Source organism: Salvelinus alpinus, chromosome 20 (genome assembly GCF_045679555.1).
Source record: "Salvelinus alpinus chromosome 20, SLU_Salpinus.1, whole genome shotgun sequence".
Classification (NCBI taxonomy): domain Eukaryota; kingdom Metazoa; phylum Chordata; class Actinopteri; order Salmoniformes; family Salmonidae; genus Salvelinus; species Salvelinus alpinus.
The window spans coordinates 1,904,349-1,932,294 of record NC_092105.1 but is presented as its reverse complement, the minus strand read 5'-3'; the positions used below and the strand labels follow the sequence as shown (position 1 = coordinate 1,932,294).

Genomic DNA, 27,946 nt, shown 5'->3' with positions numbered 1-27,946 from the left:
ACTTCTTGTAGAGCTAGGATGTGTGGAACTTCAGATGGTTGTAGAGTTAGGATGTGTCGCGCTTCAGATGGTTGTAGAGCTAGTATGTGTAGAGATAGGCTGTGTAGAACTTCAGATGGTTGTAGAGCTAGGATGTGTAGAACTTCAGATGGTTGTAGAGATAGGCTGTGTAGAACTTCAGATGGTTGTAGAACTTCAGATGGTTGTAGAGCTATGTTACGTTCCCCAGTTTCTGTGTTGTGGTTTAAGTGTGTGTTTCAGGATGGCTTCCTGAAATCCCCCCAAGCAGCTGATTGGTCGACTCCATGGCTAATTGGAGAGCAGACCCCGCCCCCTCGTCAGGACGCAGCTGTCTCCAATTCCCAATGCCTTCTGAAGCTATATAAAAACCAGTGTTCTGTTGCTCAAAAGAAAGATAATTGCTGAGAGAGGAGGCTGATGGCTGTGTTGGTTGTCCTCAGAGAGAGGAGGCTGATGGCTGAGAGGAGGCTGATGGCTGAGAGAAGAGGCTGATGGCTGAGGGTTATTTACTGTGTTGGTTGTCCTCAGAGAGAGGAGGCTGATGGCTGAGAGAGGAGGCTGATGGCTGAGAGAGGAGGCTGATGGCTGAGGGTTATTTACTGTGTTGGTTGTCCTCAGAGAGAGGAGGCTGATGGCTGAGAGGAGGCTGATGGCTGAGAGAGGAGGCTGATGGCTGTGGGTTATTTACTGTGTTGGTTGTCCTCAGAGAGAGGAGGCTGATGGCTGAGAGAGGAGGCTGATGGCTGAGAGATGAGGCTGATGGCTGAGGGTTATTTACTGTGTTGGTTGTCCTCAGAGAGAGGAGGCTGATGGCTGAGAAAGGAGGCTGATGGCTGAGAGAGGAGGCTGATGGCTGAGATGAGGCTGATGGCTGAGGGTTATTTACTGTGTTGGTTGTCCTCAGAGAGAGGAGGCTGATGGCTGAGAGAGGAGGCTGATGGCTGAGAGAGGAGGCTGATGGCTGTGGGTTATTTACTGTGTTGGTTGTCCTCAGAGAGAGGAGGCTGATGGCTGAGAGAGGAGGCTGATGGCTGTGGGTTATTTACTGTGTTGGTTGTTCTCTGAGAGAGGAGGCTGATGGCTGAGAGAGGAGGCTGATGGCTGTGGGTTATTTACTGTGTTGGTTGTTCTCTGAGAGAGGAGGCTGATGGCTGAGAGAGGAGGCTGATGGCTGTGGGTTATTTACTGTGTTGGTTGTCCTCAGAGAGAGGAGGCTGATGGCTGAGAGAGGAGGCTGATGGCTGTGGGTTATTTACTGTGTTGGTTGTTCTCTGAGAGAGGAGGCTGATGGCTGAGAGAGGAGGCTGATGGCTGTGGGTTATTTACTGTGTTGGTTGTTCTCTGAGAGAGATGATTAGTATGTCCTGTGTTTTCGTTGTTGCGCAGAGGTATAATTTGTTGCCGGTATTTTTGTAGCCAGTCCTACTAAGGTATGTCTATGACAAAAGGACTGTTTTTGATTGTAAAATTCTGTTTCGTTTGTTCCCAGGGGGGAAGGGGAAGGCACCTAGGGAGTGCTTAGGCAAGAGGCCCGCGGGCATATGTAACGGATGTGAAATGGCTAGCTAGTTAGCGGGTATGCGCTACTAGCATTTCAATCAGTTACGTCGCTTGCTCTGAGACTTAAGTAGGGTTTCCCCTTGCTCTGCAAGGGCCGTGGCTTTTGTGGAGCGATGGGTAACGATGCTTCGTGGGCGACCGTTGTTGATGTGTGCAGAGGGTCCCTGGTTCGCGCCCGTGTCGGGGCGAGGGGACGGACGTAAAGTTATACTGTTACACATACATATACCCGTAGTATATTCACTGTCTAGGCACACTAGGTAAGACCTGGGTGGATCACCCCCTGTATTTTAGTTAGGGCACCAGGTGCCATTATGAACACCCCAGACTGACTAGTGGTTAACCATTTTGTGAATAGTGCATTTAAACACTTGTGAAAGGTTGTTACTAAACCTAAGATGGTTGAATGATTAGAAAAACAAAATGGCTGTCCTGAGATGGCAACATCCCATTATGAAAACCCCAGACTGAGTAGTGGTTAACCATGTATGTTTGTAGTACTGTTGAATAACATTCTATTATACTCCAATCCAGACATTATGAGCTTGTGTGTACAGGGCATGTTGCAGGGTCTGTCTGATATCAATACTGTTTACCTGGCCATTGGAAATAAACACGAGACCAGCTAGATCTATGAAATACTACCTGCGTTCACCCATTGTAGAATTTAAAGGGTGTCGATCAAGAGGTAGAGCAGAGAAAAAAGATGAAATTGTATCATGGGGACTGATCCTCGTGCTACTGCTGTCTCTGTCTGAATGGCTGAAACAGAATTACATATAGGATCTATATATAAATATCTATGAGCTGAATTCTTAAGTTTACCTGTGTTGTTGAAAAGTATAACTACTGTTCCCTGAAGGAGGGAACGAGGTTTAACATAGGATGTGTAGAGCTAGGATATGGGGAGACAACGACCGATATAGGGGTGTTTAACATGCTGCCACAGCAGCCCAAGTCTCTAGAACCCCCGGCAGCCCAAGTCTCTAGAACCCCCGGCGTCTCTAGAACCCCCGGCGTCTCTAGAACCCCCGGCAGCCCAAGTCTCTAGAACCCCCGGCAGCCCAAGTCTCTAGAACCCCCGGCGTCTCTAGAACCCCCGGCGTCTCTAGAACCCCCGGCAGCCCAAGTCTCTAGAACCCCCGGCAGCCCAAGTCTCTAGAACCCCCGACAGCCCAAGTCTCTAGAACCCCCGGCAGCCCAAGTCTCTAGAACCCCCGGCAGCCCAAGTCTCTAGAACCCCCGGCGTCTCTAGAACCCCCGGCGTCTCTAGAACCCCCGGCAGCCCAAGTCTCTAGAACCCCCGGCGTCTCTAGAACCCCCGGCGTCTCTAGAACCCCCGGCGTCTCTAGAACCCCCGGCGTCTCTAGAACCCCCGGCAGCCCAAGTCTCTAGAACAACACTTACTTGGCGAATTGTCAGAATTACGTACAAGAAACCACCAGAACACCTATGGTGACTTGGTAAAAATGCGCACTGCAGAGCATCGACCAGAGTCAATGAACCACGACAGCCCACGGCTCAAACCCACAGGGAGCTGTGGTAAACCGAACATCGACCACGGTGGCCCAAGTCCATAGACTCTACCGGTTCCAAAAACACTCACACCGACACCTGAGGAGTCTGCAAAGACAGGACTCACAATGATATCTGTGAGTTTGTAACTTTCTCTCATTATTCACAATTATCTGTAATCATGTTTCCACATTCATGTAGAAATGTTGAGACACATTTTAATATTCACAATCAAAGTGACTCCAATGACAATACATTATTTACCATTCATTTCTATTGGGCACAATAATCTGAAACGCACCCAAAATAAACATCCAACAAATGTACTGTAGAGTAACAAGCTTGATGTAGCCATTGCGTGCTAGGAACACGGGACCAAATACTAAACTTTTTACTATTTTAATACACAAGTGAATTTGTCCCATTTTTTTTTTTCTCCCTAAAATGGGGGACACTCTGTCCATAAAGCGCTGTAATTTATATACTGTTCTCCCAATAGGGATGAAATAACACACACAGCTGACCGTCTGCACTTTAACCTCCTAGTCATTGTTTGATTTTTAAAATATAAATACAAAATAAGAAAAAACATGCTTCACTGTGCCAATAATTACAGAGGGCACTGTATTTGTCTTAAAACATGAGCTGGTTAACATAGTTTCACCAGTACAGGAAACACTGTACTATAGTTGCCGTTATGTGTCAGAATTACTGCCCGTGTGTCTTTAAGTAGCGGTGCGGTGATGTGGCTGAAATGCCAGGGCTGAATTTTTGTCCCAGTCCGCCCCTGCCCTAGTAGGAGGTTCAAACACGGCTGATTTTAGCCCTATTAAACTTACCACTGGCCATCTTACGCACGCAATGAAGCCCTGGCTACACAAGCAGAACAGAAAAAATAGACCCAAAACATCTCTGGGGGGGCGAGTTACCAGGTGCCTTCAGAAAGTATTCATACACCTTCTTCACTTATTAGTCAACCATCTACATACAACACACCATCATGACAAAGTTAAAACACATTTTATAAGGTCCCACAGTTGACAGGTACACGTCAGAGCAGAAACTATATACCATGGAGTCCAAGGGACTGTCTGTAGATCGCAGAGATGTGATGAAGGGTATAAAACTATTCCTAGAGTGTTGAACGTTTCCATGAGCACAGTGGGGTCTACATCATTGGGAAATGGGGACAAAATATGGAACTACCCAGACTCTGCCTAGAGCTGGCGGTCCGAGGCTGGCCAGTGGAGGCCTTAGTGAGCTGCAGTAGGAAGACAGTTAGACAGCTCTGAGGCGATGATACGACTCCAGGCTGCAGTAGGAAGACAGTTAGACAGCTCTGAGGAGATGATACGACTCCAGGCTGCAGTAGGAAGACAGTTAGACAGCTCTGAGGAGATGATACGACTCCAGGCTGCAGTAGGAAGACAGTTAGACAGCTCTGAGGAGATGATACGACTCCAGGCTGCAGTAGGAAGACAGTTAGACAGCTCTGAGGAGATGATACGACTCCAGGCTGCAGTAGGAAGACAGACAGCTCTGAGGCGATGATACGACTCCAGGCTGCAGTAGGAAGACAGTTAGACAGCTCTGAGGAGATGATACGACTCCAGGCTGCAGTAGGAAGACAGTTAGACAGCTCTGAGGAGATGATACGACTCCAGGCTGCAGTAGGAAGACAGACAGCTCTGAGGCGATGATACGACTCCAGGCTGCAGTAGGAAGACAGTTAGACAGCTCTGAGGAGATGATACGACTCCAGGCTGCAGTAGGAAGACAGTTAGACAGCTCTGAGGAGATGATACGACTCCAGGCTGCAGTAGGAAGACAGACAGCTCTGAGGCGATGATACGACTCCAGGCTGCAGTAGGAAGACAGTTAGACAGCTCTGAGGAGATGATACGACTCCAGGCTGCAGTAGGAAGACAGTTAGACAGCTCTGAGGAGATGATACGACTCCAGGCTGCAGTAGGAAGACAGACAGCTCTGAGGCGATGATACGACTCCAGGCTGCAGTAGGAAGACAGTTAGACAGCTCTGAGGAGATGATACGACTCCAGGCTGCAGTAGGAAGACAGTTAGACAGCTCTGAGGAGATGATACGACTCCAGGCTGCAGTAGGAAGACAGTTAGACAGCTCTGAGGAGATGATACGACTCCAGGCTGCTGTAGGAAGACAGTTAGACAGCTCTGAGGCGATGATACAACTCCAGGCTGCAGTAGGAAGACAGACAGCTCTGAGGCGATGATACGACTCCAGGCTGCAGTAGGAAGACAGTTAGACAGCTCTGAGGAGATGATACGACTCCAGGCTGCAGTAGGAAGACAGTTAGACAGCTCTGAGGAGATGATACGACTCCAGGCTGCAGTAGGAAGACAGACAGCTCTGAGGCGATGATACGACTCCAGGCTGCAGTAGGAAGACAGTTAGACAGCTCTGAGGAGATGATACGACTCCAGGCTGCAGTAGGAAGACAGTTAGACAGCTCTGAGGAGATGATACGACTCCAGGCTGCAGTAGGAAGACAGTTAGACAGCTCTGAGGAGATGATACGACTCCAGGCTGCTGTAGGAAGACAGTTAGACAGCTCTGAGGCGATGATACGACTCCATGCTGCAGTAGGAAGACAGACAGCTCTGAGGAGATGATACGACTCCAGGCTGTAGTAGGAAGACAGTTAGACAGCTCTGAGGCGATGATACGACTCCAGGCTGCAGTAGGAAGACAGTTAGACAGCTCTGAGGCGATGATACGACTCCAGGCTGCAGTAGGAAGACAGACAGCTCTGAGGAGATGATACGACTCCAGGCTGCAGTAGGAAGACAGTTAGACAGCTCTGAGGCGATGATACGACTCCAGGCTGCAGTAGGAAGACAGTTAGACAGCTCTGAGGAGATGATACGACTCCAGGCTGCAGTAGGAAGACAGTTAGACAGCTCTGAGGAGATGATACGACTCCAGGCTGCTGTAGGAAGACAGTTAGACAGCTCTGAGGCGATGATACGACTCCAGGCTGCAGTAGGAAGACAGTTAGACAGCTCTGAGGCGATGATACGACTCCAGGCTGCAGTAGGAAGACAGTTAGACAGCTCTGAGGAGATGATACGACTCCAGGCTGCAGTAGGAAGACAGTTAGACAGCTCTGAGGAGATGATACGACTCCATGCTGCAGTAGGAAGACAGTTAGACAGCTCTGAGGCGATGATACGACTCCAGGCTGCAGTAGGAAGACAGTTAGACAGCTCTGAGGAGATGATACGACTCCAGGCTGCAGTAGGAAGACAGTTAGACAGCTCTGAGGAGATGATACGACTCCAGGCTGCAGTAGGAAGACAGTTAGACAGCTCTGAGGAGATGATACGACTCCATGCTGCAGTAGGAAGACAGTTAGACAGCTCTGAGGCGATGATACGACTCCAGGCTGCAGTAGGAAGACAGTTAGACAGCTCTGAGGAGATGATACGACTCCAGGCTGCAGTAGGAAGACAGTTAGACAGCTCTGAGGCGTTGATACGACTCCAGGCTGCAGTAGGAAGACAGTTAGACAGCTCTGAGGAGATGATACGACTCCAGGCTGCAGTAGGAAGACAGTTAGACAGCTCTGAGGCGTTGATACGACTCCAGGCTGCTGTAGAGAGCCTCAGCCCAGCGCTCACCTCTGGGAGAGTCACTATATGTAAACAAGGCTTCCAGCTGCACTCTGTTCTTACTGTCGAACTGGTTTACTGGGATTTGTGGCCAAGTAAAAAAATCCTACAGATTCAAGCCAAATAAACAGAATGTAAACTGACATTGTTTGTTTACCAGACGGAAACATTTTGATACGTCCCTCTTGGATATCTGGCTAATAAAACATTTATTTCTTTGTCTAAACATGTAATAGTAATGATGCGTCATGTAAGTATTCGTCTGACTTCAAAGCCGAAACAGTGAAGTCTTAACAAGGAATATCTGTCAGGCTGACTGTTATAATGCTCTAACACACATACCCAACCCTGAAAACGAATTGATTTGAACACGTCAACCATTGACTTGTAAATATTAAGGACTAGGTATACTACAGAATCTATTTGAAGGAGTTGAGTTCTACTTGGATTAATATTCTAAACACGAGTTGGGGGGGGAGTTGGGGGGGGGGGGGTTGAAAGGGATTTTATTTTATTTTTTAAATAGTTTAGAAGATGAGAAGAAACATTACTCTATATAGGCCCGATTCAGACTTAGGAAATGTACGCCTTTCCTTCGCACTTCTCAGTAGTTCAGGGTGTAACTTTAATTTAGAATTTTCTCTGGAATATATGGAGAGAAGTGTTCAGAATATTAGAGATCAAAACAGATGTAAATACACACATATATTCATCTCCTGTTCAGCACCAATTCATAGACACAAAAAATACTCTGATCTTGTATATTATTCAGGGTTAAGAAATATTAATAATGAAAAGACAGGATTGGAGAGCCTTTACAGACAAAATGTATTGTGGTGAATCAAAAATAGTGGTTTGATTCATCCTGAAAGCTGCCATATTAAATTGTTCAATCCATGAAATATTGGAAGGTGAGAAAAGTGTACAATAGGAGTTGAACAGTAGTCCTATAAATAAACATTAATAATCCTCATGGAACTGTATGACAGCGGTCCAGTAGTTGTTAAACCGCTCCGGGTTTAACCTGCTATGTAGGGTCAGAGTTCCCATTATGAATCCAATAGGCTACATGTCCCTAGTTATTGGCCAACGTGTAATACGTTAGCCCAATAAGATCCACTAATGCTAGGGATCATCAGGAACAACTACACAGATGTGACAGGAGAAAGAAAGGTCAACTAATAATATAATGGAATGATGATAAATGTAAGGAAACTAACACTACAGTGCAGTTATAAATGTTTATGGGTTTAACTGACGGTGGCTACCGGTAGTGGCTAATATTTTACACGATACAAACTTTAAAAAATACAGTGAAAAGACTGGGCATATAATTAAAACATTCTATAAATCATGAATCAACTTGTTAGGTTTGGCTATCATGGCTACAGAAGCCTATAGCTTGGGTCTGATCACCCCAATCCACAAAAGTGGAGACAAATTTGACCCCAATAATTACTGCGGAATCTGTACAGTTGTCTCCAGCAATCATAAGGTAGAATAGATAGATCTGAAACAATTGTCATATATGTTTACAATCCCCCGGTCCTAACAGCTCTCTCATTCACCTAGCTCTTATCAATAGCAATGGACGACAGTGTTATTTCTATCAGGTAAAGATTAAGTAGATGTTGTTCCACTTGGAATTGACAGGTTGCTCGACCTTAGTCATCGTTTCATCACACAACGGTGGTGGAATTGAGGGGGATTAAGTCTGGATCACACCTTCATTTGTATTTATTTACAACCCCCAAAACAAATAGCGCGAATAGTTCAAGGTAAGAATACGCGTTGGGAGAAAAGGGAATAAAAAAAGGGAATCGCATTCCATTTACCCAGGTGGCAATTCCCCCCTATGGGAATACCTTTCAAATGGAACGTACTCGGGTGGGAACACCTTTCATATGGAACGTACTCGGGTGGGAATTCCCCCCTGTGGGAACACCTTTCATATGGAACGTACTCGGGTGGGAATTCCCCCTGTGGGAACACCTTTCATATGGAACGTACTCGGGTGGGAATTCCCCCTGTGGGAACACCTTTCATATGGAACGTACTCGGGTGGGAATTCCCCCTGTGGGAACACCTTTCATATGGAACGTACTCGGGTGGGAATTCCCCCCTGTGGGAACACCTTTCATATGGAACGTACCTGCCAAAGGTCATGTTATTGTACAACAAAGACTACATACATTATTTTTCTAAATTGCATTTGATCTGTAAACTATTTATTATTGGCCTAAATGAATCAGATAGTTTGATAATAGAACAAATGACACTTTGAAAACATGCTCTCGTATGATGCAGTACACTTGACAGACAGCCATGTTGTCAGTTTATTCATAGACTCCACAGAGTGAAAAGTCATTTGTTATGATGATCTGCTCCCACAGATCAACAAAAGATGGAGGAATTATGAGAAAGGAATGAGAAGAGAGGAGGGAGAAAAAGAGAGAGAGGAGGGAGAAAGAGAGTGGAGGGAGAGAGAGGAGGGAGAAGAGAGAGAGGAGGGAGAAGAGAGAGAGGGAGAAAGAGAGAGGTTGGAGAAAGAGGAGGGAGAAAGAGAAAGAGGAGGGAGAAGAGAGAGAGGAGGGAGAAAGAGCTTATCCTATCGATTATTTTAATTTTATTTTTTACATGTATGGAAACAGGTGAATTAACACTCCTCAGTTAGCAGGCTCAAGCAAGCTAAAACCCACATGGTAGCAAAAACTAACTAGCAGAAATTGTTAAAAAGTTAGAAATGATTAACACACTTTGCTCTAGGCTACTATTTACTGGTTAACAAAAAATCATGTATGTCATATAAAATATATTCACCCCGCCCAGTATTGTAATAAAACTCACCAGAAAGCATGTAGTCCTTGGCTCAGACAGTGTAGTAGTGTGGGCTCAATGGCATCTCATTAGTGTGCAAGATCTTGAGAATCAGCTGTACATGTGATGGAAGAATGCACTGTGCATGCAGAGGGTTGCAATGCCATTGAATTGGGGATAGTTTAACCAAAATATGCCACAAGACCTAGAATTGCCTTATGTGTATCCCACAAAAAGGTTCAGTTATAAGCTAACCTTTTTTGATGAATTTCAGCAAAATGTCGGGGCTTAATTTCCCATGGAAAATTTCAGTAAACTTTCCAACCCAAGTCAGGATCGAGAGAAAGATAAACAGAGCAAAGTGCAGAGAGATCCTTGGTGAAAACCTGCTCCAGAGGGCTCAGGACCTCAGACTGGGGCGAATGTTCACCTTCCAACAGGACAATGACCCTCAGCACTCAGCCAAGATAATGCAGGACTGGCTTCTTGAACAAATCTCTGAATGTCCTTCAGTGGCCCAGTCAGACCCCGGACTTGAAGCCGATCGAACATCTCTGTAGAGACCTGAAAATAGCTGTGCAGCAACGTTTCCCATCCAACCTAACAGAACTTGAGAGGATCAGCAGAGAAGAACGGGAGAAACTCCCCAAATACAGGTGTGCCAAGCTTGTAGCGTCATACCCAAGAAGACTCGAGACTGTAATCTCTGCCAAAGGTGTTTCAACAAAGTACTGAGTAAAGGGTCTGAATACTTACGTAAATGTAATATTTTACTTTTTGTATTATACATTTGCAACCATTTCTATGAACCTGATGTTGCTTTGTCATTGTAGGGTAACAATCTAATCCATTTTAGAACAAGGCTGTAACGTAACAACATTTGGAAAAAGGGAAGGGGTCTGAATATTTTCCGAATGCACTGTAAATCCAGGCTCAGTCAGGAGCCAATCACAACTCCAATAAGGGGTCAGGTGACACACAGGAGCCAATGTCAGATGGAGAGCCGGACCCTCTGTCAGCACAGTGGAATGTACTGCAGGCCACCCTGACTCCCACTAAGTGATCTACACACACACTTCACAATACACACAGCTCTCCTCATCGAAGGAAATACAATGCAAGTTTAAACTGTGACTACATATATAAACAGAAACACTCGGGCAGACACAAAAATGCACTGAGATATGCAGAGGTATCATTTGCACATTTTTATTCAGTTTAAATGCATTTTAGCTTTTAATTTTCCCCGTTACAGCAACGTATCTAAGAATGTTGTTGACTTTATAGAGCTCCTTTGACCTTCAGTTAATCATGTTTAGGTTGTTTTTATCTTGTTTTTCTTGACCTGAAATTAAGGACAGAACTGTTTAAATGCTGCTGATGTCACTTCCTGTTGACAGACGTAAAAGGCAGCGGTATGATTATGTAGTACACACGTTCACCTTCCACTCTACACAACGTTGTGTATGATGTAGTACACACGTTCACCTTCCACTCTACACAACGTTGTGTATGATGTAGTACACACGTTCACCTTCCACTCTACACAACGTTGTGTATGATGTAGTACACACGTTCACCTTCCACTCTACACAACGTTGTGTATGATGTAGTACACACGTTCACCTTCCACTCTACACAACGTTGTGTATGATGTAGTACACACGTTCACCTTCCACTCTACACACCGTTGTGTATGATGTAGTACTCACGTTCACGTTGTGCATCATACATAATTTCTAGGTACTGACTTACTAGATAAACCAATGGGCATGCCTGGTTTTAACCAAACAACACACAGACAGATAGGTAGACAGACAGACAGATCACCAGATGTGGTCTTAGTTCATGCTACAGCCTCTTCTTACTACTGAGAATGTAAAAACGGGTCGGTTCCCAACGGGTCCAATCAGTGCTTAATTTGAGCCAGATTCTGCCAGAACAGGATCCGGACGATTTTGTTCTGGCACCTATTTGGCCGGATACGGTACCAAGGCATAGCCTACAGTCGGGAACGCAAATCTATCAGTGAACAAAACTGGCCTTTCGCAATATTTTAAATAGTCTACGCCCGTGGAAAAACACTGGTTGGAAAGCAAATGGCTCCTGCTGAAAAGAGAAGACTATAATCTGTCTGCTTTAATCAACCAACATATTAGATCAACTTCCAAATATTGTTTTAAAACGAGAGAGAGAGGCTTTTGGCACGAGCCCATCAGCAGTGAGTGAGCTGTGCATCATGGGGGGTGAGTCAGTGAAATAGGAAAGCATTTTTAGGACTATACTTTCTTCCTCATATTGTAGCCAACTGTATCTCCACACACCTAGCTATTGATGAATTCAAGACAACACTGTGTCTCCACACACCTAGCTATTGATGAATTCAAGACAACACTGTGTCTCCACACACCTAGCTATTGATGGATTCAAGACAACACTGTCTCCACACACCTAGCTATTGGTGGATTCAAGACAACACTGTGTCTCCACACACCTAGCTAATGATGGATTCAAGACAACACTGTCTCCACACACCTAGCTATTGGTGGATTCAAGACAACACTGTGTGTCCACACACCTAGCTATTGATGGATTCAAGACAACACTGTGTCTCCACACACCTAGCTATTGGGGGATTCAAGACAACACTGTGTCTCCACACACCTAGCTATTGATGGATTCAAGACAACACTGTGTCTCCACACACCTAGCTATTGATGGATTCAAGACAACACTGTGTCTCCACACCTAGGCCGGGGCTATTGGTGGATTCAAGACAACACTGTGCGGTATTGTGGTGGTTTCAGAACAACTGGGAACTCTGGGGGAAAAAAACTAAGATTGAATCATAACTAGATTGAATCATAACTAGATGGAATCATAAAACTAGATTGAATCATGACGTCAGTGATCTTCAGGTCGGAAAGTTAGAGCTCGAGAAAGAGGTCAGAGTTCCCCAGCCGGATGACCGTTCAAAACTCATTTCCCCCCCAATTTCCCAGTTGTTTTGAACACAATGAAGTTGGAAGTCGGAGATTTGCCAGCTCCGAGTTCTCAGTTCTTTTGAAAGCAGCATCAAAAAAAAATTATGCCAAAGTCTCCAGTCTGGTAAAAATGACAATTGCATGAAATGCGTTTATAAGAAGCAGTTCCTGCACCCAAGGCTACTAAATTTTTTTTTTCATGTGTGCAACTTCTGTAAGTTCCTCTGCTCTATGCCTCTACACAAATGTGATCTGCATGCAATGCTTTTTTTGAGTAACTTTTTGTTCTCGGTACCTCAGAACACCCCAGGTCACCCTCCTCTCGAGCTCACTTTTTGTTCCGGCAACTCCCGATTTATAAATGAAACACTGGACACGATATTCCATTCCCACCTGGTCAGAGCCAGAAAGGGCCATAGGAGCTGGAGCCAATCTCTTGTTTCTGTATCGAGGCAGCTTGATGTACAATAACAACCCCCTGGAACAGGACGCTCACAGGGCATACGGGCCGCGGTCCGTGCAAAAGCAGTGCACTACATATGGAATAGGGTGCAATTTGGGACCTAATGACATTAAAAGAGAAGGCATTAGTGTGAAACAACAATGTGCGTGTCAAATGGAATGCCGTTTGGGTCACCGCGTGTCAAATGGAATGCCGTTTGGGTCACCGCGTGTCAAATGGAATGACGTTTGGGTCACCGCGTGTCAAATGGAATGCCGTTTGGGTCACTGCGTGTCCAAAAAAAGAAGTATAAGTCAAATAATACTACTTGTTGACCAATCAGGACCTGAATATGACTGCAAGTTCATAATTTTTTAAAAGTAGTTAATAAAAATTAACTTCACTAGGGTAGGGGGCAGCATTTGGAATTTTGGATGAAAAGCGTGCACAAATTAAACTGCCTGCTACTCAGGCCCAGAAGATAGGATATGCATATAATTAGTAGATTTGGATAGAAAACACTCTAAAGTTTCCAAAACTGTTAAAATAATGTCTGTGAGTATAACAGAACTGATATAGCAGGCAAAAACTAGAGGAAAATCCAACCAGGAAGTACTATTATTTTGAAAGGCTGTTTTTCCATTGAAAGCCTATCCACCATACAAAGACTTAGGACCCAGTTCACGAGCTCCTTGCCTTCCTCGACATGTGGCCAGTCTTTAGGCATTGTTTCAGGCTTTTACTCTGAAAAATGAGGGAGATACAGCACTTTCAATCAGTGGCCAGTGGAAATTTCTATTCATCAGCGAGGCGCCTGATCGTGAACGCGCCTTTCTTATTTCTCCTTTCCTATTGACAAAGCTTTTGTCCGGTTGAAATATTATTGATTATTTATGACAAATACAACCGGAGGATTGATTTTAAACATCGTTTGGCATGTTTTTACTAACTTTTATTGTACTTTTTTTGTACTTTTTGTTTGGAATTAGTGCACGCTTTTTATTACTGGATTACTGGACAAAACACGCAAAATGGAGGTTTTGGTCATAAAGAGGGACATTATCGAACAAAAAGGATGTGTTTGCACATAAAGAGGGACATTATCAAACAAAACAAACATTTATTGTCTAACATGGAGACCTGGGAGTGCCACCAGATGAAGATCATCAAAGGTAAGTGATTAATTTGATCTCTATTTCTGCTTTTTGTGACTCCTCTCTTTGGCTGGAAAAATGGCTGTATGGCTTTCTGTGACTAGGTGCTGACCTAACATAATCGCATGGTGTGCTTTCGAAGGAAAGCCTTTTTGAAATCGGACACTGTGGTTGGATTTACAAGAAATGTATCTTTAAAATGGTGGAAAATACTTGGTGGAATTTTAATTCTGGGATTTCTGTTGTTTTGAATTTGGCGCCCTGCAATTTCACTGGCTGTTGTCGAGGTGGGACGCTACCGTCCACTGGTACCAGAGAGGTTAATTACCCTACCACTCGTATTGCATATGTCACAGCGATATATTCACCGATACATATGTCATGATGCTGGTAAAGTGTTGTCTCACACACCTGCCACATAAAGCAGACCTGCCACGTGAAGCAGACCTAGTTAGTTCGCTCTGGGAAAGTACTGGTCAGAAACAAAGCTAGCTGATTGATGGATGTTTTCCCCCCCAAAACAACATCATTTGTTTCAGTAGCTATGGTTAGCTAACTAACTATCTATCCATCTTATCATCTAATCATCTAAAATACGACGTATTTTGGTCGGACCCCGGTCCGGTCAAGCCACAGTAGCCAGATAAAGCTAGCTAGCTGCTTAACTATAACGTTAGCTTGTGGGCTAGGTACTAGCTGGCTAGCTTGTTTAGTTTGTTATCCTGCTAGCGAACTAGTTATTTTTATCAACTGAAGTTCCAAAAATCCAAAACTGTCATCAATGTTGACAAAACGCTTGATTATTCAGTATATTGACTAGCTAGGATGAATCAGGTGTGACTGCTTGGGATATGGCTGCCTGGCTGGCTGGCTGTCTGGCTTGCTGGCTGGCTGACTGGCAGGCTGGCTTGCTGGCAGGCTAGCTGGCAGGCTAGCTGGCAGGCTAGCTGGCAGGCTAGCTGGCATCACCATCCTTTCTCACTTGCCTCTGGAATGGTTACATGGGAGAATATTGTACTACATAGCTAACATGTTTGATCCCGATCTTAATTCAAATGCTCGCACAGATGTTTTAACATTTGGTCAAACAAATAATGGGTTATTTACCAATGCTGTGTTTTAAACACACCTTGGCCGGAGTCTGTGCTTGTTTGCAGCCTTTACATTATTAAATTTTTTTACAGCTTCAACAGTGCTGACTGACCAACTGACTAGTGGCGAGGCTTGTCTTACACATGAGAGAAAAGAAGAAACCTGTACAGTGCTCTTTAATAAGCTTGACGTATCGGCCTTCGTCAGAGCATTTGTGAGTAAAAAAAAAAAATGAGCATCCTTATGTACACCTAGCCTCACATCCGTTCCACGCATCGAAAGGGGTTGGAGTCGAGAAAAAAAAAAAAAAAAAAAGTGCTACCAAATATAACAATATGCATTTCATAAATATTTGAATAAAGTGTGAACATAAAACGTATTAAACACGTCTGTAAAAAAAACCTCAATGAGGACATCGACCTACCGAGCAAGTTTTCATAAATCATTGGATACAGCGCAAGAAAAATGCCAAGACTAGTGAGCTTGTCTTGCGCATGCAAATTCAGCGCATACAACATTCTATAATAGAACTGTGTCATTTGACGTGTCAAATTAAAAGTGTATTTTTTTGTTGACACACTGTGACTCAAACGGCGTTCCGTACGTCCCAGTCAGGAGCTACATGGCTATCTGGTCTGGTCTAGAGATGCTTCTAGAACATTCACTTCATTCTAGAATCTTTTCTGTCATGTGACCTGGCTGTCCTAGCACTTCCTGTAGTTTAGTGTACTTCCTTTCTGTCTGGAGGGCCAAAGGAGGCCCTTTAGAGACAGGAGCTGTATATACAGACAGACGGACAGCTAATGTGGCCAAAAGAGACAGAGCAGGTTAGACCCGTCGCCATCAACATAACAGCCAATCGTAGAGCTTGACCTTCATTGTGCACCGTTTAATCTTGTCCAATCAAAGCCATGACCATCTGAGAGGATCATTGAAACATAAGCCAATCATCTAACAGTTGTACAGGGACTTTTAACAGGGACTTTTAACAGGGACTTTTAACCATTTTGCAAAACATCTGTAATAGAATTAACACAATGTGTCTGCATACTCTACAGACAGACAGATGGACAGAAACAGGCTGTGTCTGAAACAGAAAGCTATTCCCAATATAGTGCACTACTTTTGACCAGAGCCCTATTCCCTATATAGTGCACTACTTTTGACCAGAGCCCTATGGGCCCTCTGCACTACGTAGGGAATAGGCGGCTATTTCAGACACAACCACATGGGGGGGGGGGTGTTAGCCTGGTGTCTGTCTGTCTGTCCCATATCCAACTACAGTAGTATCTGTCTGTCTGTCCCATATCCAACTACACTAGTGTCTGTCTGTCTGTCCCATATCCAACTACAGTAGTATCTGTCTGTCTGTCCCATATCCAACTACACTAGTGTCTGTCTGTCTGTCTGTCCCATATCCAACTACAGTAGTATCTGTCTGTCTGTCCCATATCCAACTACACTAGTGTCTGTCTGTCTGTCTGTCCCATATCCAACTACAGTAGTATCTGTCTGTCTGTCCCATATCCAACTACACTAGTGTCTGTCTGTCTGTCCCATATCCAACTACAGTAGTATCTGTCTGTCTGTCCCATATCCAACTACACTAGTGTCTATCTGTCTGTCCCATATCCAACTATACTAGTGTCTGTCTGTCCCATATCCAACTACACTAATGTCTGTCTGTCCCATATCCAACTACACTAGTGTCTGTCTGTCTGTCCCATATCCAACTACAGTAGTATCTGTCTGTCTGTCCCATATCCAACTACACTAGTGTCTGTCTGTCTGTCCCATATCCAACTATACTAGTGTCTGTCTGTCCCATATCCAACTACACTAATGTCTGTCTGTCCCATATCCAACTACACTAGTGTCTGTCTGTCTGTCCCATATCCAACTACACTAGTGTCTGTCTGTCTGTCCCATATCCAACTACACTAGTGTCTGTCTGTCTGTCCCATATCCAACTACACTAGTGTCTGTCTGTCTGTCCCATATCCAACTACACTAGTGGCTGTCTGTCTGTCCCATATCCAACTACACTAGTGTCTGTCCCATATCCAACTACACTAGTGTCTGTCCCATATCCAACTACACTAGTGTCTGTCTGTCTGTCCCATATCCAACTACACTAGTGGCTGTCTGTCTGTCCCATATCCAACTACACTAGTGGCTGTCTGTCTGTCCCATATCCAACTACAGTAGTATCTGTCTGTCTGTCCCATATCCAACTACACTAGTGTCTGTCTGTCTGTCCCATATCCAACTATACTAGTGTCTGTCTGTCCCATATCCAACTACACTAATGTCTGTCTGTCCCATATCCAACTACACTAGTGTCTGTCTGTCTGTCCCATATCCAACTATACTAGTGTCTGTCTGTCTGTCCCATATCCAACTACACTAGTGTCTGTCTGTCTGTCCCATATCCAACTACACTAGTGTCTGTCTGTCTGTCCCATATCCAACTACACTAGTGGCTGTCTGTCTGTCCCATATCCAACTACACTAGTGTCTGTCCCATATCCAACTACACTAGTGTCTGTCCCATATCCAACTACACTAGTGTCTGTCTGTCTGTCCCATATCCAACTACACTAGTGGCTGTCTGTCTGTCCCATATCCAACTACACTAGTGGCTGTCTGTCTGTCCCATATCCAACTACACTAGTGTCTGTCTGTCTGTCTGTCCCATATCCAACTACACTAGTAGCTGTCTGTCTGTCCCATATCCAACTACACTAGTGTCTGTCTGTCTGTCCCATATCCAACTACACTAGTGTCTGTCTGTCTGTCCCATATCCAAATACACTAGTAGCTGTCTGTCTGTCCCATATCCAAATACACTAGTGTATATCTGTCTGTCCCATATCCAACTACACCAAGGATCCTCCCTATATACTGCTCCTGTACACACCTGTCTGTCTCTACACTAGCTCTGGACCAGGGCATTACATGTGACTTGCTGAAGCTGACCCTGCCGCACGTAACACCCTGGACCAGAGCCATCAACCCTGGTCTCCACTACTCACAGTTCATATCCAACTATACTAGTGTCTGTCTGTCTGTCCCATATCCAACTACACTAGTGTCTGTCTGTCTGTCCCATATCCAACTACACTAGTGTCTGTCTGTCTGTCCCATATCCAACTACACTAGTGGCTGTCTGTCTGTCCCATATCTGAAAAAAAACATTTCCGCACGTAACACCCTGGACCAGAGCCATCAACCCTGGTCTCCACTACTCACAGTTCATATCCACTCACTACGCTTTAAAAACAGAACTTTAAAATAATAATATCTATATAATAAAATCATCTGATAGAAAAACACTAAAGTTACCCCCCCCCCCCGCCCTCCCCACATGAAGTCCCTCCCAAACAGTACCTGTTTATATTGCAGCTAAATTCTTGTTTATGTCTTGTTAGATTTCAATGCAAAGCGGCACAAACATGTGGAAAAGCTTGATAGGCGGATTGGCTTGCTCTCTTTACAGTTATTATAATGTAGACAGAGTAAGGAATAACAATCTGGGATTACAAGGAACAAGATTCTTCTTCTGGCTCAGTCCTGTCTGTGTGGCATGAGAGAAGAGGAGAGGAGACAGGCTGAGTTCAGGGTTGTATTCATTAGTGTTCACCGTAATGAAATGTTTTTGCAACGAAAAAAATAGTTTCTTATTGGACAAGTTCAGGTAGTCCCTCAGTCCCAGTTTCGGTCCTTTTTCTTCCGTTTGGTGTCTCGTGAATACGACCGTGGCGTGGGGGAGAGTGGCCTGTGGGCTCCATATCGTCTGGAGCTTGATAGGTCTATAGGCTGTAGTCAGTCTGTAGTCTTGATGGGGCTGTAGGCTGTAGTCAGTCTGTAGTCTGTAGTCTTGATGGGGCTATAGGCTGTAGTCAGTCTGTAGCCTGTAGTCTTGATGGGGCTGTAGTCAGTCTAACTTGATTGGGTCTATAGGCTGTAGTCAGTCTGTAGTCTTGATGGGGCTGTAGTCAGTCTGTAGTCTTGATGGGTCTATAGGCTGTAGTCAGTCTGTAGTCTTGATGGGTCTATAGGCTGTAGTCAGTCTGTAGCCTTGATGGGTCTATAGGCTGTAGTCAGTCTGTAGTCTTGATGGGTCTATAGGCTGTAGTCAGTCTGTAGTCTTGATGGGGCTGTAGTCAGTCTGTAGACTGTAGTCTTGATGGGTCTATAGGCTGTAGACTGTCTGTAGTCTGTAGCCTTGATGGGTCTATAGGCTGTAGTCAGTCTGTAGTCTGTAGTCTTGATGGGTCTATAGGCTGTAGTCAGTCTGTAGTCTGTAGCCTTGATGGGTCTATAGGCTGTAGTCAGTCTGTAGTCTGTAGTCTGATGGGTCTATAGGCTGTAGTCAGTCTGTAGACTGTAGTCTTGATGGGTCTATAGGCTGTAGTCAGTCTGTAGTCTTGATGGGTCTATAGGCTGTAGTCAGTCTGTAGTCTTGATGGGTCTATAGGCTGTAGTCAGTCTGTAGTCTTGATGGGTCTATAGGCTGTAGTCAGTCTGTAGCCTGTAGTCTTGATGGGGCTGTAGTCAGTCTGTAGCTTGATTGGGTCTATAGGCTGTAGTCAGTCTGTAGCTTGTAGTCTTGATGGGTCTATAGCATGGGTAGCTCAGCCCTAGTCCTCCTCTTCCCCCTGCTACCACCACTATCCACCCCCTGCTACCACCACTATCCACCCCCTGCTACCACCACTATCCACCCCCTGCTACCACCACTATCCACCCCCTGCTACCACTCTCCCGTCAGTTTGGTGCTTTGGTCCCGTTTGGGCGGGGCAGGGCGCGGCCCCCGCCGTAACGTTGCATAGCCTGAGGACATGTACCCGTGGCTCCCGCCCTGCCCCCCCCTCTGCTGGTCCAGCAGCAGCTCTGGGGGAGGAGGGGGGAGGGCCATGTCGTCCATGGAGACGGGCTCCAGTCGGGAGGAGCCGTGACGCGTGAGGGAGCCGTGACGCGTGATGGATTTCCTCTTCAAGGTCCGGTTCAGGTCCTCCAGGAAGTTGGGTTGGACCGAGGAGAGGGTACCACCCTTAGGCCCCCCAGGAAGGGTGGGGGGAAGGGGACAGCTGAAGGGCGGGGGGGACAAGGGTAAGGGCTCCTGGACCGTGTTGCTCCGGGACAGCCTGTGCAGCGTCGGGGGCGGAGTCTTCTTCAGAGACTGGGTCTTCCATGATGATTGGCTGACGGGGTGGGCGATGGGCGTGGACTGCGGCTGGGGGTTGACGACTGCGACCCTGGGGGCCCCCGGGTGGAGCTCAGAGGGGAGGGGGAGCGGTGGGAGCAGCTCAGAGTCGGGAGGAGGGGGGGGGAAGTAATCGAGCTCTGAAGGAGGAGAAGGGAAGTCTCCACTGGGCTGGCGGTGCTGCCCTGTCTGCAGACCATGGAGGGCTAGAGGGAGGGCTGACAGGTTCAGCTTGCCTGGTTTAGGAGGAGCAGGAGGCCCCAAGTCCTTAGCAGGAGATCCAGAGGAGTTGCAGGAGCCGAGGCCAGGCTGGGCAAACTTACTGACCAGAGACTCCACCTTCTTAGGCTGCCTCTGGCCCTCCTCCTGGTACTCCCCTGAGGAGTTAGACTTGATGGAGGAGGCGCGCTGGGGGGTGGGAGGAGGCCCCCTCTTCCCGAAGGAGCCGGTGGAGGAGGAGGAGGGAGACTTTTTAATAGGAGAGCCCATCTTGGCAGGGGAGAGAGGGGGAGGAGCGGGGGTGGGGGCGGAGTGGGGAGGAGGGGGGAAGTCCAGGCTGTCCTCAGGGGGAGGAGGGGGGAACTCTGGGGACTGGGGGGGGATCTGACCCCCTGGCTGCCATCTTGGTTTGGCCTTGACGGCCGGGGGGGACTGTGGAGGCAGGGGGGCTCCTGGGAACTGGTTGACTATCTGTTTGACCAGGGAGGGGGTCGGGGAGATTGGGGCGGACAGGGGGAGGGTCTTAGAGGAGAAGCTGTGCTGTTTGGGCATGGTGGGAGGCGGCTGATTGGGCGAATGGCCTGTCGAGAAGCTCTGCTGCTTTTTCATTGGACCAGAAGGAGGGGAGGGTGAGACTGGGGACAGGGGGATCCCTGGACCAAAGGTCTTAGGAGCGGTCTGAGGTGGGAAGACACCAGAGAAGGTTCTGGGAGGTGCAGGGGGTGACATGGGAGGGGAGAGGGCAGGAGGGGACTCAGGTTGGCCATCCAGGTCGGAGAAGTTGTAGTTCATATTGGGGAACTTTTGGGACAGAAACTGCTGCAACCCGGTGTTACTGAGAGGGGGGCACTGGTGGTCCTCCTCTGGGGGCGGAGGGGGGGGCGGGGTTTGGGCCTGGGGGGGAGGAGGGGGGATGAAGTGAGGAACAGGGCTGGGGGGGCCAAGCCTCAGAGAGGCCATGGCAGAGCCTGGAGAAGGCATGGAGCAGGGGGGAGGAGGAGGGTTGTAGAGAGTGGGAGCCAATGGCATGGTGTTGTAGTTGGGTTTGACAGACTGGAGGGGAGGGGGTGGAGGGCCTTGCTGCTGCCCCATTGGTTGGACATTGTAATGATTGGCAGTCTGGTTGGCGCCACCCTGCAGGCGGGCGATGGTGCTGTACTTAACGAACAGGGTGGGGGCGGCCTGGTGAGGGGGGTTGGGGAGAGGGGGAGGTGGAGGAGGAGGAGGGGGAGGGTCAGGGGGAGAGGGCGAGGATTCGGGGGAGACACTGGTGTAGCTGGTTCGGGATGGGGGGGCTGACTGGTGCATGGGGGGCAGCGTCAGAGGGTAGGGTCTGCTCACTGACTCCATCCTCAACTAGAAAGAGAGAGAGGAAACGAGAGAGAGAGAGAGAGGGAGGGAGAGAGAGAGACGGGGATAGAGAGAGGGAGACGGGGGAGAGAGAGAGAGAGAAAGAGAGAGAGTGAGAGAGAGAAAGGGAGAGAGTGAGAGAGATAACGAGAGAGAGAGTGAGAGAGAGTGAGAGAGAAAACGAGAGAAGGAGAGAGAGAAATATGAGTTAGAATAAAATACAGAAGTGGTTACATGACTACTATTAAAATGGTAGAAAGCCAACATTGTTATTTTAAACTGTGCCAGACTGGGGTAAAACACGAAGACATTAGTGTCCTATTTGGTAGCACTGCATTGATGCATAACATTCACCAGACCACCTGTACATTCAGCAGACCACCTGTACATTCAACAGACCACCTGTACATTCACCAGACCACCTGTACATTCACCAGACCACCTGTACATTCACCAGACCACCTGTACATTCACCAGACCACCTGTGACAAACAGTAACACAGTAACACACCAGTGTTGCGTAGTAACATACCAGTGCTGTATAGTAACACAGTAACACACCAGTGCTGTATAGTAACACAGTAACACACCAGTGTTGCGTAGTAACACAGTAACACACCAGTGCTGTACAGTAACACAGTAACACACCAGTGCTGTATAGTAACACAGTAACACACCAGTGTTGCGTAGTAACACAGTAACACACCAGTGATGCATAGTAACACAGTAACACACCAGTGTTGCGTAGTAACACAGTAACACACCAGTGCTGCATAGTAACACAGTAACACACCAGTGCTGCATAGTAACACAGTAACACACCAGTGCTGCATAGTAACACAGTAACACACCAGTGCTGCATAGTAACACAGTAACACACCAGTGCTGTATAGTAACACAGTAACATACCAGTGCTGTATAGTAACACAGTAACACACCAGTGCTGTATAGTAACACAGTAACATACCAGTGCTGTATAGTAACACAGTAACACACCAGTGCTGTATAGTAACACAGTAACACACCAGTGCTGTATAGTAACACAGTAACACACCAGTGCTGCATAGTAACACAGCAACACACCAGTGCTGCATAGTAACACAGTAACATACCAGTGCTGCATAGTAACACAGTAACACACCAGTGCTGTATAGTAACACAGTAACACACCAGTGCTGTATAGTAACACAGTAACACACCAGTGCTGCATAGTAACACAGTAACACACCAGTGCTGTATAGTAACACAGTAACACACCAGTGCTGTATAGTAACACAGTAACATACCAGTGCTGCATAGTAACACAGTAACACACCAGTGCTGTATAGTAACACAGTAACACACCAGTGCTGCATAGTAACACAGTAACATACCAGTGCTGCATAGTAACACAGTAACACACCAGTGCTGTATAGTAACACAGTAACACACCAGTGCTGCATAGTAACACAGTAACATACCAGTGCTGCATAGTAACACAGTAACACACCAGTGCTGTATAGTAACACAGTAACACACCAGTGCTGCATAGTAACACAGTAACACACCAGTGCTGTATAGTAACACAGTAACACACCAGTGCTGTATAGTAACACAGTAACACACCAGTGCTGTATAGTAACACAGTAACATACCAGTGCTGTATAGTAACACACCAGTGCTGTATAGTAACACAGTAACATACCAGTGCTGTATAGTAACACACCAGTGCTGTATAGTAACACAGTAACATACCAGTGCTGTATAGTAACACACCAGTGCTGCATAGTAACACAGTGACATACCAGTGCTGTATAGTAACACACCAGTGCTGTATAGTAACACAGTAACATACCAGTGCTGTATAGTAACACAGTAACACACCAGTGCTGTATAGTAACACACCAGTGCTGCATAGTAACACAGTAACACACCAGTGCTGCATAGTAACACAGTAACACACCAGTGCTGCATAGTAACACAGTAACACACCAGTGCTGCATAGTAACACACCAGTGCTGCATAGTAACACAGTAACACACCAGTGCTGCATAGTAACACAGTAACACACCAGTGCTGTATAGTAACACAGTAACACACCAGTGCTGTATAGTAACACAGTAACTCACCAGTGCTGCATAGTAACACAGTAACACACCAGTGATGCATAGTAACACAGTAACACACCAGTGTTGCGTAGTAACACAGTAACACACCAGTGCTGCATAGTAACACAGTAACACACCAGTGCTGCATAGTAACACAGTAACACACCAGTGCTGCATAGTAACACAGTAACACACCAGTGCTGCATAGTAACACAGTAACACACCAGTGCTGTATAGTAACACAGTAACACACCAGTGCTGTATAGTAACACAGTAACACACCGGGGTTTGTAGTAGTACAGTAACACACTAGTGCTGTATAGTAACACAGTAACATACCAGTGCTGTATAGTAACACAGTAACACACCAGTGCTGCATAGTAACACAGTAACACACCAGTGCTGTATAGTAACACAGTAACACACCAGTGCTGCATAGTAACACAGCAACACACCAGTGCTGCATAGTAACACAGTAACATACCAGTGCTGCATAGTAACACAGTAACACACCAGTGCTGTATAGTAACACAGTAACACACCAGTGCTGTATAGTAACACAGTAACACACCAGTGCTGCATAGTAACACAGTAACACACCAGTGCTGTATAGTAACACAGTAACACACCAGTGCTGTATAGTAACACAGTAACATACCAGTGCTGCATAGTAACACAGTAACACACCAGTGCTGTATAGTAACACAGTAACACACCAGTGCTGCATAGTAACACAGTAACATACCAGTGCTGCATAGTAACACAGTAACACACCAGTGCTGTATAGTAACACAGTAACACACCAGTGCTGCATAGTAACACAGTAACATACCAGTGCTGCATAGTAACACAGTAACACACCAGTGCTGTATAGTAACACAGTAACACACCAGTGCTGCATAGTAACACAGTAACACACCAGTGCTGTATAGTAACACAGTAACACACCAGTGCTGTATAGTAACACAGTAACACACCAGTGCTGTATAGTAACACAGTAACATACCAGTGCTGTATAGTAACACACCAGTGCTGTATAGTAACACAGTAACATACCAGTGCTGTATAGTAACACACCAGTGCTGTATAGTAACACAGTAACATACCAGTGCTGTATAGTAACACACCAGTGCTGCATAGTAACACAGTGACATACCAGTGCTGTATAGTAACACACCAGTGCTGTATAGTAACACAGTAACATACCAGTGCTGTATAGTAACACAGTAACACACCAGTGCTGTATAGTAACACACCAGTGCTGCATAGTAACACAGTAACACACCAGTGCTGCATAGTAACACAGTAACACACCAGTGCTGCATAGTAACACAGTAACACACCAGTGCTGCATAGTAACACACCAGTGCTGCATAGTAACACAGTAACACACCAGTGCTGCATAGTAACACAGTAACACACCAGTGCTGTATAGTAACACAGTAACACACCAGTGCTGTATAGTAACACAGTAACTCACCAGTGCTGCATAGTAACACAGTAACACACCAGTGCTGCATAGTAACACAGTAACACACCAGTGCTGTATAGTAACACAGTAACACACCAGTGCTGTATAGTAACACAGTAACACACCAGTGCTGCATAGTAACACAGTAACACACCAGTGCTACATAGTAACACAGTAACACACCGGTGCTGCATAGTAACACAGTAACACACCAGTGCTGTATATTAACACAGTAACACACAGTAACACACATGATAATGAAAGGGGCGTTCCTACATGATAATGTCAGACATAAGGATAATTTACACTAATTTTACCTAAGTCATTGGTTAGGTTAGGCAAGGTTGTTACCTGGCAGAGCCAGGTAACAAGGGGGGATGGGTAAGTGTTGGTCTAGGATAGGATGTGGCCTATTGGATGATAAACTAATAAATAAAAAAATCTAGCTAAACAAGCAGATATAGAAATAGAAAGAAGTATTGTTAATTACATGAAAAGGTTGTTTGTTTAACCAAACCTGTATGTCCAAGATTTTATGCACTACAGGTGAATTACAGTTGAAGTCACTCAATCCAGTCCCTGAGGCCTGTTGAGGGGACCATACCAAGGACTCCTGGTAACAGCTAGCTGAAAGAGCTACCAGGATTCATATCACACTGAGGGAGGGGTAAGACACATTGACACTGTCGAACAAGCACAGTGTCCGAGAGGAGAACTGGAATTAACAGAATTCCGGGGGCCATCTCTCGGATGAAGATTTTCCTTTTCCCCGTCATTCCATTCCTGTGTTTGTTCATAGAAGTGAAAGTGTGTCTGGCTTCTTGCTGATGATGTTTTCTCTGGGAGAGGGTGGGGCTTTATAGGTGGGCGGTCCATCCTGAGCTGTCTGGTTGTGGGAGCCATATTCCTGATACACCATGAACCCCAAGAAGGCCAGAGGGTAATATTGACACATAGTTAGACAATGAGGATTTTGTATTAACCAAGCATAAGAGATCACTTAATCTGGATAAACAGGAAGTGAGAGTGGGATTGGGAAGGAAGTCTCAGTGGAGTTTTATGTAGACCAAATGGGGCCTCTGACTCCTTGGAAGTTTAGGACTAAGAGCAGCCATTGTGGAAGACATTTATGCAAGTCCCTGTGTAGCTCATGGAAACAGGTTATAGCTCACATCATGAGGGATACATAAATCTACATACCCAGTATGGAAGATGGAGAGTGGTGAAAGTAAGGGTTTCAGTTGACAACCTAGTGCCATTCCGAATACGAGAAGTTAGAGCAGATGATAGTCAGCCAGAATACAAGCAGAGCCCCAGACAAAGCAGATACTGACCGTATAGTTGTCCAGAGCCAAGGCCGATGTGGATGGTTCAGATGAAAGATTTTAAGGAAGTGATTGAGGTGGAAACTGTTATGGGATTCTAACCTATGGTTAGGCATGCCTCAGCAAAACCTCAGTTCATACTCATTTCCTTTCCATTTGATGGAATTGCTACAACCATGGAATGGCCGGTATGATAAAGCGGTTCAAGAGGGCAGGAAGCTGAACTATGACAGTTGCATTGATCTGTGATATGTGTCCCCAGGTGCCGATTACATCCAGATTTTCTCTTTCACAGTGACAGGATTTTATGGATCGCTACATAACACACGGATGGGAAGTAGGGGGAGTCAGTACATGCAATAGGACTGAGAATGTTACAACTGAGAAGACAATGAGGACCTGACTGGCAGATGAAAAGGTTTAGAGTGTGGAGGTATGAAGCTGTGACCTAACCTGTCTACCAATTGGAACGGTAGTTATGCACTAGTGCAGTTAGGCATGCTCTTTACCCTTACTCAGATCCAATTCAAAGCAAGGAATTAGATCTTAGCAGGATTAGAGTCAAGTATTTTCTAGTGGTCCACTCTCAATAAGAATGTGGACTAGATTAATTATACCAGAGATGTAATGAATGGCTTGGCAGAATAGAATAGAATCGAGATAGATATGTTATTGGCAGAAAAGGGTGGGGTTTGTGTGTTATTCGGGTCGATGTGCTGTACGTTTATCCCAAGTAACACAGCTCTGGATGGATCAGTGACCAAGGCCTTGGCAGGTTTAACCACCCTAGCTCACGAGTTGGCAGTGACCTCAGGGGTGGATACCTTTCTGACTAATTGGTTTGACAGTATGTTTGGGAAATGGAAAAATTTCATGATTACTGTGTTATGGGCTACCTTCACATGTGTGACTGTGTTAGTTTTGTGCGGATGTGGTTTGATTCCGTGTGTGAAAGTTCTCGTTTCCAGGATTCTGGAGAAATCGATGACACAACAGATGATGATGTACGGACCAATTCTAAGCTCTGATCAGTGAAATGATGAATGTATGGG

The 27,946-nt window shown here is 45.9% G+C and overlaps 1 protein-coding gene and 1 long non-coding RNA gene across 4 annotated transcripts in view; both read right to left on the bottom strand.

The window, feature by feature from the left end:
• Window positions 1–10,754: 10,754 nt before the first annotated feature.
• LOC139546199 (uncharacterized) lies at window positions 10,755–18,539 on the bottom strand. The gene is made up of 2 exons (XR_011669177.1): window positions 18,499–18,539; window positions 10,755–18,281 (listed from the first exon to the last, which is right to left on the bottom strand). It is a non-coding gene; the product is annotated as an uncharacterized lncRNA (long non-coding RNA).
• Window positions 18,540–18,600: 61 nt separating this feature from the next.
• LOC139546198 (ras-associated and pleckstrin homology domains-containing protein 1-like) overlaps window positions 18,601–27,946 on the bottom strand; it is a 173,973-nt gene continuing 164,627 nt past the window's right edge. For all 3 annotated transcript variants that reach the window (XM_071354299.1, XM_071354300.1, XM_071354301.1), the window contains one exon: window positions 18,601–22,017. In XM_071354299.1, the coding sequence (XP_071210400.1) occupies window positions 19,990–22,017 (2,028 nt within the window). In that variant the 3' untranslated portion in view covers window positions 18,601–19,989. The remainder of the gene's footprint in view (window positions 22,018–27,946) is intronic.